This window comes from Vigna umbellata, chromosome 4 (assembly GCF_029865625.1).
Source record: "Vigna umbellata cultivar VRB3 chromosome 4, Vumbellata_1.0, whole genome shotgun sequence".
Classification (NCBI taxonomy): domain Eukaryota; kingdom Viridiplantae; phylum Streptophyta; class Magnoliopsida; order Fabales; family Fabaceae; genus Vigna; species Vigna umbellata.
This window is the reverse complement of record NC_142168.1, coordinates 25,235,878-25,255,491: the sequence shown is the minus strand read 5'-3', so window position 1 is coordinate 25,255,491 and position 19,614 is coordinate 25,235,878. Positions and strand designations below refer to the sequence as shown.

At 32.5% G+C, this 19,614-nt stretch overlaps 1 protein-coding gene and 1 long non-coding RNA gene across 6 annotated transcripts; one reads left to right on the top strand and one right to left on the bottom strand.

The window, feature by feature from the left end:
• Window positions 1–6,887: 6,887 nt before the first annotated feature.
• Window positions 6,888–11,244, top strand: LOC124819888 (uncharacterized). 5 transcript variants are annotated; one of them, XR_015785638.1, is made up of 10 exons: window positions 6,888–7,585; window positions 7,676–7,705; window positions 7,839–7,932; window positions 8,550–8,725; window positions 8,800–8,876; window positions 8,952–9,107; window positions 9,721–9,789; window positions 10,025–10,154; window positions 10,299–10,467; window positions 10,560–11,244. It is a non-coding gene; the product is annotated as an uncharacterized LOC124819888 (long non-coding RNA). The 5 variants fall into 5 exon arrangements; XR_015785639.1 differs by having other exon boundaries at window positions 10,238–10,467; XR_015785641.1 differs by adding an exon at window positions 8,250–8,327 and having other exon boundaries at window positions 10,025–10,467.
• Window positions 11,245–14,241: 2,997 nt separating this feature from the next.
• LOC148199679 (receptor-like protein EIX1) lies at window positions 14,242–18,061 on the bottom strand. The gene has a single exon (XM_088113794.1). It carries the CDS (start codon window positions 17,903–17,905, stop codon window positions 14,399–14,401), a length of 3,507 nt encoding a protein of 1,168 aa, XP_087969920.1. The 5' UTR covers window positions 17,906–18,061; the 3' UTR covers window positions 14,242–14,398.
• Window positions 18,062–19,614: the final 1,553 nt, after the last annotated feature.

The following is a 19,614-nucleotide window of genomic DNA, read 5'->3' as shown; positions in this document are numbered from 1 at the left end:
AGAAGTGATGATGAAGTGAAGTTTAGATGTCCTTGTGTGAACTGTTTGAATGGGAGAAAGTTGAACACAACTCAAATTAGAGAACATCTTATATGTGATGGTTTTCTAAGATGCTATACAACATGGATATAGCACGGCGAAGAAATGCATTTTTCCACTGACTCTCAAACTGTAAATGTTACTGATTCCACCATGGAAGAAGATCGACCGGATGAAGACAAATTGGAGGACATGATCCGCGATGTTGGAGCAGAAAATTTTGCCAAAGCTCATGTGTATGAGACGATGTCGACTGATGCGGAAACACCTTTGTATGTCGGTTCAACTAAGTTCACACGTTTGTCAGCGGTGTTAAGGCTCATGAATTTGAAGGCGAGCAATGGATGGACTGATAAGAGTTTTACAGAACTGTTGACGTTGTTGAATGAAATGTTGCCAGATGGAAATACACTGCCCACTCGTAATTATGATGCGAAGAAAATTCTTTGTCCAATGGGTATGGAGTATAAAAGGATACATGCTTGTCCCAATGACTGCATTTTGTATAGGAAAGAGTTTGAATTTTTGACAAAGTGTCCAAAATGTGGCTTATCACGATACAAGTCAAAAAACAATAGTGAAGATAATGGTCAGATAGAAAAAAATGGATCTGCTTTGAAAGTAGTTTGGTACCTTCCAATAGTGCCCAGACTTAAGCGTTTGTTTGCGAATCCCAAAGATGGTAAAAACCTTAGATGGCATGCAGATGAGAGAAAAATTGACGGGTTGCTTCGTCATCCAGCTGATTCAAAGCAATGAAAAAATATTGATCGACAATTCCCCGAATTTGGTAAAGAGTGTAGAAATCTTAGGCTTGGTTTAGCCACTGATGGAATGAACCCATTTGGTAATCTGAGTACCAATCACAGTTGTTGGCCAGTTATATTGATAATTTACAACTTATCTCCTGCATTGTGCATGAAGAGGAAGTACATGATGTTGTCTATGATGATATCTGGTCCAAAGCAGCCTGGAAATGACATAGATGTTTATCTAAGCCCACTAGTTGAAGACTTGAAGGTTTTGTGGGTTGATGGGGTTGAAATATTTGATGCATTCGCTTCAGAGACTTTTATGATGCGTGCAATGTTATTTTGCACCATTAATGACTTTCCTGCTTATGATAATTTGTCAGGATACAGTGTCAAGGGTCATAAAGTGTGTCCTATATGTGAAGAAAACACTGCAGCTCATCAATTGAAACATGGAAGAAAGACGGTGTATCTGCGTCATCGGAGATTTCTAAAACGTAATCATCCATATCGAAGGTTAAAAAAAGCATTCAATGGAGATCAAGAGAGGGACGAAGCACCAAATCCACTTACTGGCCTTCAAGTTCTTGAAAAAGTTAATAAAAGTCTATGACCAATTATTTTTATATAAAACTGATTTATATATCAAGTATCCTTAAATCAAAGTTAATTTTTGATTTCAGGTATATGTCTGGGGTCAGTAACAAGTTGGGGCATTCTGATGATTATGGATTCATTGATCCCCAATCAATTCATGAATCAAATGAGTTTGATCAGATCAACATGAATCTGATAAGAAGTTTTGGAAGGGGCAAGAAAATATACTTTTTGCCTTATATATCCGGGTAAGTGAACTGTGTTAACATAATAATGTTCCATATGTGATTTTAATATTTAATAGTTACGTTATTATGAATTTCAGGCGCCATTGGCAACTTCTTGTTATGTCTATGCAAGACAACTATGCTTTGTGGTTCTGTTCATTGCACAGGCCTCCTCCCACACAACTCAGACAAACAATTGATTGGTAAGAACCTCAATGTTTGGACTTTCTTTGTTATATAAATGAATGTTAAAACCTTTTTTTATATACAGTTCTATTCCAGCAAGTATAATGATGGGTGGGAGATCAATTGTTAATAGTAGAAAGATTGCTTGGATTTCTCTCAAGGTTTGACATATGCTAAAGCCATACTTTGTTATAATTGTTTTATTTTAATGTTATTCACTAACTATTATCAACTGTGATGATATATTGTAGTGTAACAGACAAAATGGGTCATATGAGTGTGGATACTATGTAATGTATTGGATGGCCCATATTGTTCGTTCTCACATCACAAGTCGCTGGGAAACGGTAATATTTAACTTTAACAAATTTTGATTTTTTCCCAAATGTTGAATTCATATACACTAATTAATATGAATTGTCTTTTGCAGAGATTCAAGACTACTACACCAGTTCCTGAGAAGTCACTATTATTCATTAGGAACGCTGTTGCGAAGTATATAATTAGATTATACAATAGCTCTTAGATTTAAACATTGCATTTGATTAGATTGAATTTTCTTAGACTTTGTACTTTATTTGATGTTGAAATACATTTGAACATGTGTTTGTTATGTTCAAATTGAATTTGTGTACATGTTTTTATATGCAGGTCTGTTTTTGTGGTAGTGGATATCACAAAAACAGACCTGCAATTTTAAAAAACTGCAGGGGAATATGCCGCGATTGTAACCACAACCGCGGCATATAGTGTTTCGTTTTTTGTAAAATGAGACATATGGCCGCGGTTATTGCTAAAACCGCGGCATATACTACAGTCTTTTGCCGCGGTTGAACCGCGGCATATAGTGGACAAAATATTTTTTTTTAAAAAAAAAATGGATTTAGGTCGCGGTTCCTTGGACAACCGCGGCATATTCCGCAACCTATATACCGCGGTCATAACCGCGGCCTGAAGTCTCTGACTTACTACCGCGGCTGAATATGCCGCGGTTCGTAAACCGCAGCGTATAGTGAAAAATAACCGCGGTAAAATCCCCTCGCTGCACTAGTGTTGGTCTTAGGGCACGCTTCTAGAGAGCTCCTAAGACCTAAACCGAGCGGGTGAGGCAGATTTCTTTCGTGAACTCTCACCTTGGTCTTAGGGCACGCTTTTAGAGAGCTCCTAAGACCTAAACCGAGCGGGTGAGACAGATTTCTTTCGTGAACTCTCAACTTGGTCTTAGGGCACGCTTCTAGAGAGCTCCTAAGACCTAAATCGAGCGGGTAAGGCAGATTTCTTTCGTGAACTCTCACCTTGGTCTTAGGGCACGCTTCTAGAGAGCTCCTAAGACCTAAATCAAGCAGCAAAGCAAGCTCAAGCAAGCTCTTTCGTCTACCGATCGATATAAATAAAGAACGCATGCTAACATGAATCGAAACTCAAGTAAAATCCTCTACCGATCGATATAACTTTACAAACCCAACGCAATATCAAATTTTGCTAGGGCTTGGGGGGCTTATGTTACTATGGGCTCATAGCCGACCGATCGGTAAAATCAGCCCGACCGATGATACCTCTCAAGTCAATGAACCGATCGGTAAAATCAGCCCGACCGATGATACCTCTCAGGTCAGTGAACCGATCGGTTAAATCAGCCGTTAAGGTAATTAATAGTAGTAACTGTCGGGGAGTTAATGAAAATAGTTGTCATTTATTGACAATTAATATGTCATTCATTGGTGGTTAATGAGTCAGACCTAGCGGTAAGCTCATTATAATTTATAAATATTTGTCTGGCAAAGGGGAGAGGTAACTTTAACTTGAACTTCAACTGAAACTTAGAGCTCTGATAACTAAATCTTGATTACAAGATTATTACGCAAAGTCACTGACTTAAGCGTCAGAGTGTCTTTTGCAGGCACCCTCCCCCGCGGCTCGGACAAGGAGAAGAGAGAAGACAACACAACTGGACATCGGAGCAGACAACTTTGAATGTTTTGGATTAGGGTTCTAAATCCTGCCGAAATACAAGTTAATGTTTATTTTTACCATATTATATTATTTAACATGTTTTATAAAAGAAATTATAAGTGTGGTAATCACTTATGTCTGTTAAAAAATCTTATTTATGTCTTTGTTCAACGAAAACCAAATTCAACTTAGTCAATAAGTTCATTCGTCAGTGAAAAGACTTTGGTTAGCGAGTAGAAGAAATTGACTATGGCATTAAAAACATCTTTTTAGCTAATGAGAGTTTTGTCTTGTCCAACGAAAAGCTACATTTTAGAAGTTGTTTAAAAATCAGATTATGAACGAAAAAGGGAGTTTGTTTTCAGAGAGAGCTTGTATAGAGACTTAGAGAAGGATAGAGGTATGTGGAGAGTTCAAAAATCACTTTCATCTTCATCTATTTCATTTTTTGTTCCATTTTTGTGTCACTCATGTGTACAGGAGTATCTAATTATCTTATTCATTGAAATTGTATATAATGTATTTAAATTTATTATATTTTTTCTTATGCAATATAAATTTCTTTTATGACTTCGTCTTTTTTTTCTTATATATCTATGATTGATTATTTATCTTATTTATGTTAGAAATATATTATGTAGAGTGTTTTAAAATGACGTTATATATGTATACTGGTTTATCTTCTTGAAAAGGTTTAAAAACATCAAATTATACATGTGATAAAGAAAATTTCGTAGGCATAATACAGAAACGCCAGATTAATTTATATTTTGTATATCAATAAAATTATCCAATATAATGAAAAGAATAAATCTCAGCATAATCATTTCATAAGTTGATAAGATAATCAAAATCAAATATGAGAAGAACATACCTGTAGTAATATTTTCCTTTTAAAAAAAAGAAGAAACATAGAAAAGGCTCAAGTTTTTTTCTTCTTCTTCCTGGAGCTTCTCCATTTAAATTTTATATTACTCTATCTATCTAACAACTTAATTTTTATATGCTAAATTTATAAAATTGAATTTTCATGTCAAAATCAGTAACGTAACTTGTATCAACGTAATTGACCGGGAGCAACGTGACTTTAGCTGCTAAAAATTACTTAAGAGAGACCTAAAAACAAGTGTGAAAGACTTTTTTAAATTCTACGCAAAAATGAATTTTTGTCTTTTTTTTTTGGAGCTAACCAATAACAACCTACAGAGACTAACATTCTTCTTCCACACTTTTTATTTTATTTTCAAATACGTTTCGATCAACTGAGATAAATTCCTTGATTGTCTATTTTTAACTGAGTGTGAAGTTAAATTTACAATTTTTTTATACAAAAAAATGAGAATAAAGTATAAAATATTTGTTTTATGGTCTCATAATTTTTCTATGCAGACTCTTTGATTTTTTGTGTGCTAGGAGGAGGGACACTCTTGCATTTTGAAAATAAATAATTCATTATTCTATGCTTTAATTTCAAAGTTCTGCTCCCATTATATGGGTTAGAAAATTGACGAGGAAAGGTGCTAAAAAATTTATAGGGACCTAAAAAGAAGTGTGAAAAGCTTTTTTAAATTCTACGTCAACACAAAATATTTATCTCAAAAGTCTTTGTCATTTTGTCTGCATTTTGTTTCTCTATGGTTTTATATTTATATAAATTTATATATAATTTGAACTATTTTTTTAAGTTTTAATATTTTTGTAATATATTTTATATATTTGGTACTCCAAATATGTTTAAATTTTAACATTTCTAAAACATTTGTTAAAGAACCTCAGTGTAGCGAGTTAGTCACTCATACATAGGAGGAGGAGTACAAAAAATATAAAAAGAAAGTGGTGGGAATGAAGATGAAATGGTTTTAAGCTCCCAATTGCACCTCACTTGATCTCGGGTCAAGTTCCTTCTTCAAAAACTCTCTTTTTGTGTAAAACTCAATTTTTTAATATCTCTTGAAAAGTAAGTTCTTGTTAGATTGGCCAAACTTGGATGAGAGGTTGCTTTTCTTGTCACATCACAATTTCTACTCATTGAGTGCATAGTTCTTTACTAGGCAAGTCAGTTAGACAAGATAACTTCTTGCCAAGCGAAAGAGTTCTAAAAAACTTTCAACAATCTTCTTCGATCTTCCAATTTTCTCATAATAATTCAATCAAAATAAACTGTTTAAACTTAATTTTTTTTCATGAAGTAGACACAAAAATGTCTAACACAAATAAATAAGGAGTTCTAACATTTATGAGAAATATCTTTAAAATTTTGAAAATTTTAAAAAGTTTTAAAATTTTTCAAAATTTTTCGCACACTTTTTTGCCTCAATTATTTAATAACCAAAACAGAAAATGAGGTATGACTTTAATTTTCAGAAGATTTTAAGAATAAAAGAATGCATGACTTTGATTATTTAAGAATCGAAGCCAAATATCCTCCTTCAAATGAAATAATTAAAAAATAACAGAAATTTTAAAAATCTTTATACATCTTTGATCTCAATTGTTTTGGAACCGAAATAAAAAAAGATATATAACTTCGATTGTTTGAGAACCGAAACCAAATCTTATCTTTTAAGTAAAATAATAAAAAAAGAATTGAAAATTTCGTTTACCTTTTGACGTCCGTTCTTAGTAACCAAGCCAAAAGAAAATATGGCTTTGGTCACTCGAATTGAACTTTATAAATTCGCAAAATTTTAAAAATTGTCACCACATCCTTATTGTCTTGTTTTTTTTTCGAAACCAAAGTATATAAATGAATTAAAAAGTCAAATTTACGTTAGTATTACATAATAAAAAAAAAGTGAATCGTACTACTTAGTATGAGAATGGCTTTTGAATCATATACAATTTGATATTTTCTTTTTTAACTCCGAATTACGCAGTTCAAAGTATTGTTTTCATATACACACTACAAAAATAAAACAATAAAACAATATAGTAGAGGTTTGTTTAGGGATTTAAAATCCTCTCCTAACTGTGGACGGTTTTAAAACATAACAACAGTCAAGTTCTTTTTTAATTTTTTTATCATAATTTCTCGACGGTTAAAAAAATACCGCAACTAAGTTTATTTTTTTTTCCTAAAATATATTTTTAGGAGTTTCTTTATTAAAGTATCGGAACTGTACAAAATATACTTTTCAAAATACTTGCCACCCAAAGTCGCGCTTCCAGACCTTTGTTTTCCACTCGTCATTTCCATCTTCACCTTCGCGTATCCACTTCTTCATCTTCATCTTTCGCGTCTCCACTTCTCCATCTTTACAATCCTTCGCAATCCTCAGCCTTCTCCTCTCCAAATCCCCAATTCCGAAAACCCAAGCATTAGGAGCTCACCGACCTTGCGATTGACATTTTTTAGGAGCTCTCCAATGGCGATTTTGAGGAGCTTGTGATTCGCACGTGTCGCCATTTCCATCTTCCCAACCTTTGTGTCTTGTCGTTTCCATCTTCACAGCCTTCGCGTCTCGGCTTCTCCATCCTCACAATCCTTCGTCACTTCGCAATCCCTAATTCCCTTGTCTTTCCCTGTTTCAAATTCCTAATTCCAAAAACCTAGAGCTCGCTAATGTTGCGATTGGCGTTTTTGAGGAGTTTGGGAGTGAGTCGCACAAGGTGGAATCAGTCGTTGATCGGATCCACCTCCTTCTTCACGGCCTCCACGACGGTGTTAACACTTGGTTTACCTCCTCGACGGTGTTGTAAGGTGTAAGCTTATTAAGTTTTGTTAGATATTACTCACTTCAAAGATGCATATGGTGGTTTGGTGGTGTTTGCTTAGCTCATTACTTTGAATCAAAGTTGCCGTTGTTAGATATTAATGATTTCTCTATGAAGGTAATTTTTCATTGCTTCTCATTTTATTTGCTATAGTGGGTCATTTACATATATTCTTACTTTATATGTTTTTCCCTTGAACTGTTGCAGAATAAATTTGGATATTCTCGAAAGATACCGGTGAGTTCACCTTGCTTAGTTCTCTGTCATTCTTAACATGATGAGATTGCAACTTGCTAGCTTCATTTTATATTTATGTACTCTTTTAATTCATAGTGATATTTTCTTGACTTATTTGCTTTTGTTTCCGTAGTCTTTGAAAAGGTCAATATTCAAGGCAACCTTGGAGCGAATGTTTGGTTTGTTTGGTTCTTTTTCAATGATTTCTTCACAAGGAGAAACAAGAGGTACTTAGGAAATAAAATTCAATGATTAAAGTATGAATTGTTTTATTCTATAACTACCTTTTATCGAGTTTGGTAGTTGAAGACTTGAAAGTAGTGCTGTTGAAAGTTTTAATCCTCCAAAGCTTAGTAGGACTACTTCCCAGGGTGATCCAACACTTCCAGTGACAACTTTTGTATAATTACTGAAAGTTCATTTTTGAATTGTGTCTAGTGACAACTTTTGTAGGCAACACTTACATAAGACGAGTTTCAGATATCAGAATTTTCATTACATAAGAGTTTTCACTCTAATAACAAGATCGTTTTCATTTTTTTAGCTTTTAGTTTCTATCACAGAAACTAGTTCCATCATTTCATACATAAGGGATGTTGAGAAGCTCGTTCTTCACTCAAAGGTTATATTACAGTTAACTATTTATTAATTTGAGTTTTAAATAATTTCATTAATATAGATAAAATTCTTATTTAGGCATTTTTATAATATTTTATTTATGCAAGTAAGAATACTTATGTTTATTTTAAGTTTTATTATATTTTGTTTTATATATGTAAAATTAAGTGAGCTTGACTTTTTTTATCAAAGATAAATGTTACCTGACCAATTTATTGCAATGCAGATGAGTTGGGTGATAACTTCAGGCATTGGTGCATTGTCCATACCAAATTTTCATTTTTGGCTCATTGTGCTAATTCATTTGAGCTTGATCCTATAAATAAAAGATTTATTCCCAAAGCTTAAAGGAGCTAGCCTTGTTTGCTCTGTACCTCCTTCTGTACCTCCTTCTTGTAATAGGTAACTAAAATCCCAATTATGTTATTGCTATTCTTTAAGAGAGAAAGATGAACCTTTTAATTGTGACCGCACAGGTTAATATTTCTTCGTCAATTTTATTAGTGGAATAGTCTGGCGATATATCTTATCCAAGCCAATTACTGTCTTCAAGGTATTTGAACTTAATCATCTAAGGAATGTGACTTTTCCCGTGTTTGTCTTCTGATATACATACACCACCTGACAGGTAACTCGCAGCTTGGCAGCAAAAGCTTTTCAGACCTCTCTCCCCCTTTGTAAGGAGACATTTTTTTCAGCAACTATGGAGGATCATGTTGTTAAAAGGTTTAATGTCCTGGAACCATTCCTCCATGAGCATTTCCATTACAATTTCAGATGAAAGGTGATACTTGGTGATATATTCATGGCTTGTTACTACTTATAATTGTGGTAATGATTTAGTGAACATGTTCTGTCTTGTACCAAAACATTGGTAGTTCTAGCCAGAGCTTATTATAAGGGTAGAGGTAGAGGATAAAGCAAGGAATTCTTCTAAAAAAACATGTTTAACATACTTTAATTGAGGTTTGCTAATTTCTGAAATAGCTCATATGAGTAGCAGCAATTTATTTTGCAGAATAACATTCTAACTTTATTTTAGCTTATAGATGTTTTGTTAGTGTAATATAAAGATCAATCTTCAATTTCAACAAGGTTAGTATTATTGTCTATGAGATGAAATACAATGGGTAGATACATAGTATGCCAAGTTTACTACTAATCTAAAAGCTACTAGAGATGACAACTAACAAAACTGGGCAAATAACACATGCTGAACATTTTCTAGACCATACAAAGAAGGTAGTAACATTAGAAACTTTCTTTTGAAATTTGGGAAGGGTTATGAGTAAAGCAAGTAGATGAGACAGCTACTTTAACCTGTTATCTCCCTCCTATTCTTACTAAATGTATATGATTTCTTGGCTGACTTGGAGTCATCTGATTGAACAATGCAGCCTAAGCTATTTGTCAATCCTAAGGTGCCTCTATATCCATGACTTGCTCAAGGGAAGTCTTGGGATGAAGTAAGTTTATCTTTCATATGATTTCTCCTATTATGGCTTTGCTTCAGTATCCAACATGTATAGATTTAATAGATTTTGAGCACAACACTCGAATGATGAATGAACTCATTAAAATTGGTAATTTGACATGATGTTATGGAAATAGGAATTGATGTTAGTTTCTTTTCTTTCACACTCTGGAAACACTATTACGACTACGAAGTGATTTCATAATTATTCGGCCTGTCTTATGCAGATGACAGTTACCTGGACTAGTGGATATCACATAAATGAAGCTATACCATTTGTTGAGTGGGGTTCTGAATGTAAAACACAAGTGAAATCTTCTGTCGAAACATTGACATTTGGTCCTAACAACATGTGTGGTATGGTTTATTTGGTCGTAATGCCATCGCACAACCCTTTTTGTACTACTGCATGCTAGTCTGATCCAGTTAATATTTTTCAGAAACCTAGCTGCAAAATGATTTTTTGCTTAGCATTATGTATATTGTCTAAACCCTTACTAGGAGTCATCATGAGCATTAATCTATAATTAATTCTGGAGACGAAGGACGGAAGAAACACTTGGCCTCCGCGTTCGATGTCTTTAGTCATGCTAGTTCTGACATGGTAGATTTCCACATCTCGTCCGTTTTCCAAGCATGCAATGCTAAAGAAAACTATCTCCGAATCCAGGTTCTTTCAAAACATATATAAACGTCTACAATGATTCTCGTCATTGCAAATGAAAACTCATGAGTTGAATTCTTTATATTCAAATTTTGTAGGACGATACTTTAAATGGCCATGTCCAAGTTGCGGAAGCATTGTTAAAGAAACCAGTTTCAAAGATTAACTTGAGGACTGGTGTCACAACCAGGAAGACGGCGAGACTCTTAAAAATAATATTGGTTTAAAAATTAGAGTTTGGAGTTGCCACCATAGTTTATTCTGGAAAACTACGAAAAAACCATAAAATAAAGACATGGTCTACGAAACAAGAGATTATGGATGCGAGAGTCGGTTACGCGTAGGGAAGGTATTAGCACCCTACAGCGCTTGCCCAAAAGCAGTACCTTTAATTAAATGTGCAAAGATGATGTGGTTTTCAAAATGTCATTTTTCCTTTAAAATAACAATGCAACACAATTCAAATGAAAGTAAAATATTTTTTACTTTTAGGAAGCTCGACAAGGATTGACCTTGTTCTTACGTATTCTTATGTGAAAAATTAGGGGTATGTAGTTCTTTTGAAAATAAGTTTGGAAAGATGTTTAGGAAATTGATTTGTGAAATTGTTTGGGAGATTATTTTGGATTTCTACTTTTGATGGAGAATCAAGGATCACGTAGTTCTGACTCAAATTAAATGCATGAGAATTTGATATTTTTAGCTTTTTGGAGATTTTACATTTTTTTGGTATTTTGATATAATATTTAGAGTTTTGCTTAATGAACAATAGATTGATGCGTACGATGAGTATTCACAAAAAATTTTAGTTTATTTTATTGTTTTGTGTAATGAGCACTAGGCTGCGATCGCATGAGTACTTATACAATTTTTTTTAGTTTAAGTTATTGTTTTGCGTAGTGAGCGCTGATGCGTACAATCGCACGAGCACTCATATGATTTTATTGTTTATTTTTATATTTTGGGTAATGAGTACTAGGCTGATGCATACGATCGCACGAGTATTCATACTGTTATTTATATTATTATATATTTTTTAAAGTTTTATATATTTTTGTCATTTTTTATTTTGCTTTTTATTAAGAAAGAGAGATGAGTTGAAATATTTATGAATTAAAAACGTGAAAAAGCATAAGATAAAATTGTGGTAGAAAACAAGATAAATTTATAAACTAAAAAGATGATCAAAATGCATATATAAATAAAATGAGAAAAATATGTGTACCTTGTTGAAGATTTAAATGATAAAGCAAAACTTTACTTGTAATAAATTGTGAGAAGAGGTAGATAGAATCTGAAGAAGATGACCTCTAGTAGAAATGTGGTATGTGATTTAATATGTATAGAGGAATTAGGAAATAGTAAAATATGAGAGAAAAATGAAGTAAAGTTTTGGGATGGAATGAAGAAGTTTTGAGAGAGAAGAGATGAATATTATGTAATTGTGTGTAAAAATGGAGTGAAGAATGGATGAATATTTATAGAATTAAGGATGGAGAAAATGTTAAATAAAATATAATTTTTTAAAAAATGAGTGGAAAAATAGAAAAAGTTAAGGTTGAAAATAAGTAAAAGAAATAATATAAAAAATTGGTGGAGAAATTAGGTGAAATAAAATATAGTAAAAGTTAATGTGGAAATTATGTGAAAGAAATAATATAAAAAGTGAATGGAGAAAGTAGGTGAAATAAAATATAGTGAATAGTAAAATTTAATGTGGAAAATAAGTGAAAGAAATAATATAAAAAGTAGGTGGAGAAAGTAGGTGAAATAAAATATAGTAAATAGTAAAAGTTAATGTGGAAAATAAGTGAAAGAAATAATATAAAAAGTTGGTGGAGAAAGTAGGTGAAATAAAATATAGTAAATAACAAAAGTTAATGTAGAAAATAAGTGAAAGAAATAATATAAAAAGTTGGTGGAGAAAGTAGGTGAAATAAAATATAATAAATAGTAAAAGTTAATGTGAAAAAGAACTGAAAGAAATAATATAAAAACTGGGTGGAAAAATAAGGTGAAATAAAATATAATAAAGAAAGGTAAGTGGAAAAATTAGAAAAGTTAGAAAAAAAATTAAATAAAAATAAATATATAAAAAATGTAATAGTAAATGAAAAATGTATGTTATGTGGAAGGTGATGTGGAGGGTGATGTGGAAGGTGATGTGGAGAGTGGGTGTCATAAGAAAAAAAATGGTGAGGAAGTAAAAAAATGTAGAATTATTTTGGGTCATTGAGCTAAGGGCTTAAAAGTTAATTTGGGGGTGCAAATATAAAACAAATAGTATTTTTTTTTATTTTTTTATGAATTTAATTTATCCGGATAAAATTGAGTCTTGACAGCTGTCTCTCTTTACTTAGATTTTACTAGATGATAAAAAAATTTATCATTTGCATATTATCTTAGTAAAAGATAAGTAAAGATAGAAATACTAATTTTGTTCGGGTTTCAAAACAAACAAAGTAAACAAATAAACAACAATAAATTAAAATATACAAGAGGAAGGAATTGAGGTATGCAAACCTCGTGGAGGGTATGTAAAGAAGAACATGGATTTGACCAATGCTTTGTAGAGGGTCAACATTTTAAAGAAAGGATTTGACTCGACTAATGCTTTGCAGAGGGTTGAGACACCAATGAAAAAATTTAAAAAATTAGGCTTGACCAATGCTTTGCAGAGGGCCAAGACACCAATGATTTGAGTTCAACCAATGCTTTGCGAAGGGCCGATATCTCAAAGAAAAATTGGGTTCGACCAATGCTTTGCAGAGGGCCGAAATACCAATGATTTGAGTTCGACCAATGCTTTGCAGAGGGTCGACATCTCAAAGAAAAGGATTGGACTTGACTAATGCTTTGCAGAGGGTCGAGATACCAATGACAGAATTTAAAAGAATTGGGCTTGACCAATGCTTTGCAGAGGGCCAAGACACTAATGATTTGATTTCGACCAATGCTTTGCAGAGAGCCGATATCTCAAAGGAAAATTGAGTTCGACCAATACTTTGCAAAGGACCGAAATACCAATAACAATGTCAAACAAAACTGGACTTGAAAAGGTCACTAGGATTCAATCATTACTTAGCAGAGGATCGACATCCAAAAGGAAAATCCGAAATTGACTATTGCTTAACAGAGAGCCAATACCAAGAAATCAGTGACCATTCCTTTGGAGAGGGTCCTGATCATAATCATTATCTCATTGAAAAGGGATTAGGCCACTACCATAAGATAGTCTATAACCAAAGCATCTAACCACCATTACTGGTCTTGACAAAAAAAAAAATTTCATTCAGAAATTTTATTTGAAATAGGGATTAGACCACATCATAAGAGATACCCTAATTAAAAGCATATGATGAACATTACCGGTCCCAATCAAAACATTTTCTTCATTCCAAAAATTTGTCAGGAGGATTAACTTCCTTAAGGTTTGATTTTTTTTTCAAAACTTTTTTGTTTTTGATTTTTTTCAAGAACTTCCTTAAGGTTCTCTATTTTTTTTTATAGAATTTTATAAAAGATAAGCAACTTTTCCTGAATTCGTTTGATAAGAAATGTGACCTAATTAATAGGATATCCTAAAATAATCTTTATATAATTAATAAAACTTTCACGTATGTATTGATGATATGTGCATCCCAAAAGTAATAGCAGACACAAAATGTATGTATTGCATTTTATTCTAGTAGAACTATTAATGGTATGAGGAAAGAAATAGAAGAGGATAAGATCAATTAGATTATTAAAATAATACTGAAACACGAAACACTAATAATGTAAATAAGAAACACGAAAAACATAATCTTGTTGGCATTTTAAGATGAAGAAAATACAAAAACATGTGTGTTAACACAGACATAAATGTAAAACACACATTTATATAGAGATAGATGAAGGTCAAGTAAAACAACAGTGCTACATTACAAATCAACAATCACCAATATGATTGTACTTTATACCACATGTTATCAAGGAAGGAAAAATATGCATACCTCCATGATCTATAAATTAACAAAGGAGCAATAACTATCCAAAATCCCACAATAAATCCAAGTGTGAAGCTCAAGAAGAACCAATTCACTCCATGCCCACCATTTTCTGTTTTCGAGTGGTCAATATATGGAATTTGTTGATCGGAACTGCAATTGATGGGTAGGGGTGGACCACACAAATTATTTCCAACAAAGTCTGATGCTTCAAAGCTTTGAATTTGAGTGCCCGTTGGAATTTCTCCCTCTAAATGGTTATGAGACAAATCTAGGTTGTTCAGAAAGCTCAGGTTTGATATGGTTGGAGGGATTTTTCCTGATAATTGATTCCTTGATAGATCAATGGATTCTAATAATCTCATATTGCCAATACTTGGTGGAATTTGGCCAGACAATTGATTCCCAGATAAATTCAAATATATCAAACCATCTAGATATGTAATTTCTCTAGGTATTTCTCCTGATAAGTTATTATTAGAAAGATCAACATTTGTCACCAAGCCAAGAATACTATTGTACAATAAAGCCCTTCCTTTTGTCCATAGGATAATACTGATTGTATCCGATCTCATGTCATTAGTATGGATAATTAAATCTGTACTTTTGTTGTTTAGCAACATGGCACTAAAGTTGTTTAAACAATTTGGAATATTTCCAGACAAACTATTTTGTGCAAGGTCAAAATCCTGAAGAAATATCATATCACATATGCCATTTGGAATATGACCGGAAAAATTGTTTGATCGAAGGCGAAGAATTTTAATTCTTGGCAACTTTTGTCCAATCCATGTTGGAATAGTTCCAGAAAGATTATTTTCTCCAATGTCCAAGGATATCAAATTTTTGTTCTTCTTCAAAGCAGTAGGAAATATACCTGATAATGAGTTGTTACGGATGTTCAAAGCCTCTAACCCAGCTAAAGAGGCCATGGATAAGGGCATGTTCCCAACAAAATGGTTGCTTTGTAAATTTACATTTTTCAAATTTGGCCACTTTATCCAACAATCAGGTATTTTTCCTGATAAGTTATTCGAAGCAAGATTGAGATTTTGCAAATTAAATATCTTAATCTGCTTGCAACATAAGAAATCATTCATGGAAGAGAATGAATTACTCGAGAGATCTAACCATTCAACGTTACTAGAAAAGAAAGGTAATTTTCCATGCAAGTGATTTGAGCTTAGATCAACAATCTCAAATAATATTGGATTTGACAATGAATTTTCAATCTTACCGTGAATATAGTTATTGGAGAGGTTTAAATATTCAAGAGAATAACAAGCCTCCCAGAAGTAAGGGGGAATATAATCAAGAATCCCTGTATTAGACATCACTAAATATTGAAGTTCATTTTGTGAATACATCCAAAATGGAAAGTTGGGACCTAATTGCCAAGAGCTCATATCCAAAATGGTAAGTTTGAAAGTAGGATGCCAATTGCGACCCACTTTTAAAGTCAAATTGTTTCCTGATGCATAAAACTCTCTCAAGCTTGTAAGATTTTCAAGATCACTTTCAGTGACAACTCCTTGAAAATGATTGTCATCAATGTGAAGGTATAACAACTTAGAGAGTGATCCAAGACTTTTAAATGGATTTCCACCAAGTTGATTTGAGGACAAGCTAAGAACTCTCAATGATGAAAGTTTTCCAACTGATTTTGGATGTTCACCATCAACTTTGTTGCCATAATAATCTAGTGTTAGATTGCCTGAAAGTTGATTGTGTGATAAATCAAGTGTAACTAGAGAGGTCACCTTTTCCAAAGAGATTGGAATTGGACCTTCAAGTTTATTGTGTGATAGATCAAGTTTAATTAGAGAAGCCACCTTTCCTAAAGAAATTGGAATTGGACCTTTGAGTTTATTGAATGATAGATCAAGTTTAACTAGAGAAGTCACCTTTCCTAAAGAAGTTGGAATTATACCTTCAAGTTTATTGTTTGACAAATCAAGTCCAACCAAAGAAGTTAAGTTTCCTAAGGCATCAGGAATAACCCCTTGTAAGTTGTTATTTGATAGGTCCAAGAACTTGAGATGAGAAAGAACACCAAAAATCCAATAAGGTATAGAAGATGATAATGAATTTCCATGCAAATCAAGATTTTCAAGAAGTGTGAGGTTTCTAAGACTATCGGGAATTGGACCTTCAAAGTAGTTATTATATAAAAAAAGGGAAACAAGTTTTTTGAGTCCAAATACCCACTTTGGAATAAAAGAAATTGTAGAAGGATAAGAAATTTGGGAAAGATCAAGAGTGAGGAGAGACGAAAAGTTAACAAAGGATGGTTGATTATACCGAGGGAGTGTACATTCTGACAAATGTAAATGCTTCAAAGAAGAAAGAAGTTGGAGGGTGTGAAGCAATTGAAATGATTGGGATAGGTCTGCACCTCTCAAATCAAGATATTCAAGTTTTGAAAGACTTGACAACCAATCAACATTTCCAACAAACAAAGTTTTGTCAATTGAATAACCACTTCGAAGATCAAGGTAAAGCAAGTTAGAGAGATTTCCAATTTGAGAGGGAATAGTTCCATTGGCAACATCACTTAAGTCTAGATACGCCAAATTGGAAAGATTACCAATCTGGGGAGGAATGTTGCCGATAAATCCAGAATAAGAGAGGTCCAAGTGAATTAAGTTGGTCATTAAGCCCAGAAAAGAAGGAATTGGTGTACCTCTTCCTGGTGAATCATTGTCACTCAAGTCAAGATAGTGAAGTTTGGAAAGACTTGGCAGCCAATCAACATTTTCATTATATCCTTCACTAAGTTGGAGGTGGAGCAAGTTGGAGAGATTTCCTATCTGGGAAGGAATTGTTCCGTTGGCAGCATAACTTAAATCAAGATAGAGCAAATTTGAGAGATTTCCTATCTGGGAAGGAATTGTTCCGTTGGCAGCATAACTTAAATCAAGATAGAGCAAATTGGATAGATTTCCAATCTGAGGAGGAATGTTCCCCATGAATCCAGCATCAGAAAGGTTGAGATGAGTTAAGGAAGTGATTGTTGCAATAAAAGAAGGAATTGGCTTCCTATCAAATAGATTGCCGCTGAAATCCAAGTAATTCAAATGCTTCAAATCAACCAAACAAGGATTTATCTCTCCACGGAATGCCCTTCTACTATACTCTTTGTATGCTTCTTCATAAACTTCTTCGTAAGTTTCATCTATTAGGTTCTCATCGAGAGAGGAAGAAGGAAATGGAGTGTTGAGGTGAAGCTCTACAACGTGGGATGTGACGTTGTTGCAGAGAACTCCATCCCACTGACAGCAGTTGGGATTGAGAGAAGCATTCCAAGAAGAAAGTCTATTTGAAGGATCAATGAGATTATGCTTCAACTTCATCAGTGTCTCTCTCTCACTTCCAATGCACACTGTCTCTGCACTCAGACTCAGAGAATCCCAACAAAGATGAACAAACAGGATAATCAAAAGGAAGGAATTCATTTTAACAAGTGCTTACGGGTTATGCATACGAAATAACATATATACTGCTGCAATGCCTTTTTATGTTTACGCTATCTATCTAACTATTTTCATTTTCAATACTAAGTTTATATTTTTTTTTAAATTTAACAGCTTAATTGACTAGGAGCAACGTGATTTTAGGTGCTAAAACTTAGTTGACTTTATTTAAATTCTACGTCCAGAGAAAGAGTTCACTTCAAAAGTCTGTCCTTTTTTTCTGCATTTGGTTTAGCTGCAGTTGAATGTTCTAATAATACCTACAGCAGACAACAATAACATATTAACATTCTTCTTCTACCTTCTTTCTTTTCAAATATGCTTCAATTGACTCAGATATTTTCCTTGATTATCTACTTTTAATTGAGTTTGAAGTCAAAATTAATATCAATTACTCAACATCTTCAACACGTGTTATTATCATTCTCACTATTTGAATTTTGAAATATATAGTAATTCATAAATCCTAACTTATATCTGAAACTTGTTGATATAACTTATAAAATTATTAGTATTTGATAAATATAAGTTAAACTCTGAACAACTTTTTATTGACAAAATATATTAAGGGTTTTTTAAGACTTAATAAATGTTTAAACGAGAAAATATAAATAAATACAAAAGTTTGAAGATTGAATTTTAAGAAACTGTACTTTTAATAGCGTCTAAAAAACACTATAAATTATTAAAATCTAACATGGTCACCCACGTTTTTCTTTAAAGAAAAAACTATAAAGTAGTTGTAAAAAAACATCATATATGTTTTGTCTTTTTTTAATAATAAGATGAGTGAATTAATTTACATGGACTTTTATACCTAATCCATTTTATGGGTTAGAAAAATGAAACTAATCCAAAGACTTTATATTGCTTATCTTTCTAGTCATGCCCATTTTATGGGTTAGAAAATATTTATAGATCAAAAACAAATAAATCAAAAAGACTTTAAATAATGGATCTTTGAACCCATAATATGGGTTAGAAAACTACATGACACAAGAATAATATGAAAACAAAAATATTTCTATTGACAGGCCTAATGTACTCCATTGTATAAAATAAACAAACGTATGATACAAGTAAATAAGGATAATATATTTAAATAAATAGTTAAAATTTATTTAACCAATTTGTTTACAATTAACTAACTCTTCAAATAATTTTCAATGATTTTTTCTTATTTTGAGGAGGTATGTTTCCTACGAATCCAGCGTTAGAAAGGCTGAGGTGAGTTATAAGGAAGTGATTGTTGCAGTGAAAGAAGGAATTGGCTTAAAATGAAATAGATTGTCGATTTGAGAATGTATGAAATAAAATCAAAACTATTTCGTGAGTTTTGATTTTCATCATGTAATCCATCATATGAGAATGTATGAAAGAAATAAATGATAATCATATATTTAAATAAATAGTTAATCTTTATTTAACCAAAAAATAATGTTTACAATTAACTGACTCCTTAAATCATTTTATTTATCTTTTTTTTTCTCTATTGTTTAATGTTTTTATCGGAATTTAAAACATTCGTCTTTTGACAGATGACAATATCTATGAAATGGTCTGAATGTTTTTTATGACAAGAATAAAAAATCTATCTGAAAACATAAAAAATTTCAATTCCAGATCCAGCCATATTAGTAAACAATTTAAATTTTCTATATATAAAATCAGCTTGAGTTGTCAAAAACAGT

What these genes read in the sequence shown, in the direction of transcription:
- LOC148199679 (XM_088113794.1), bottom strand. Translation starts at nt 17,905, where the DNA reads ATGAATTCCTTCCTTTTGATTATCCTGTTTGTTCATCTTTGTTGGGAT.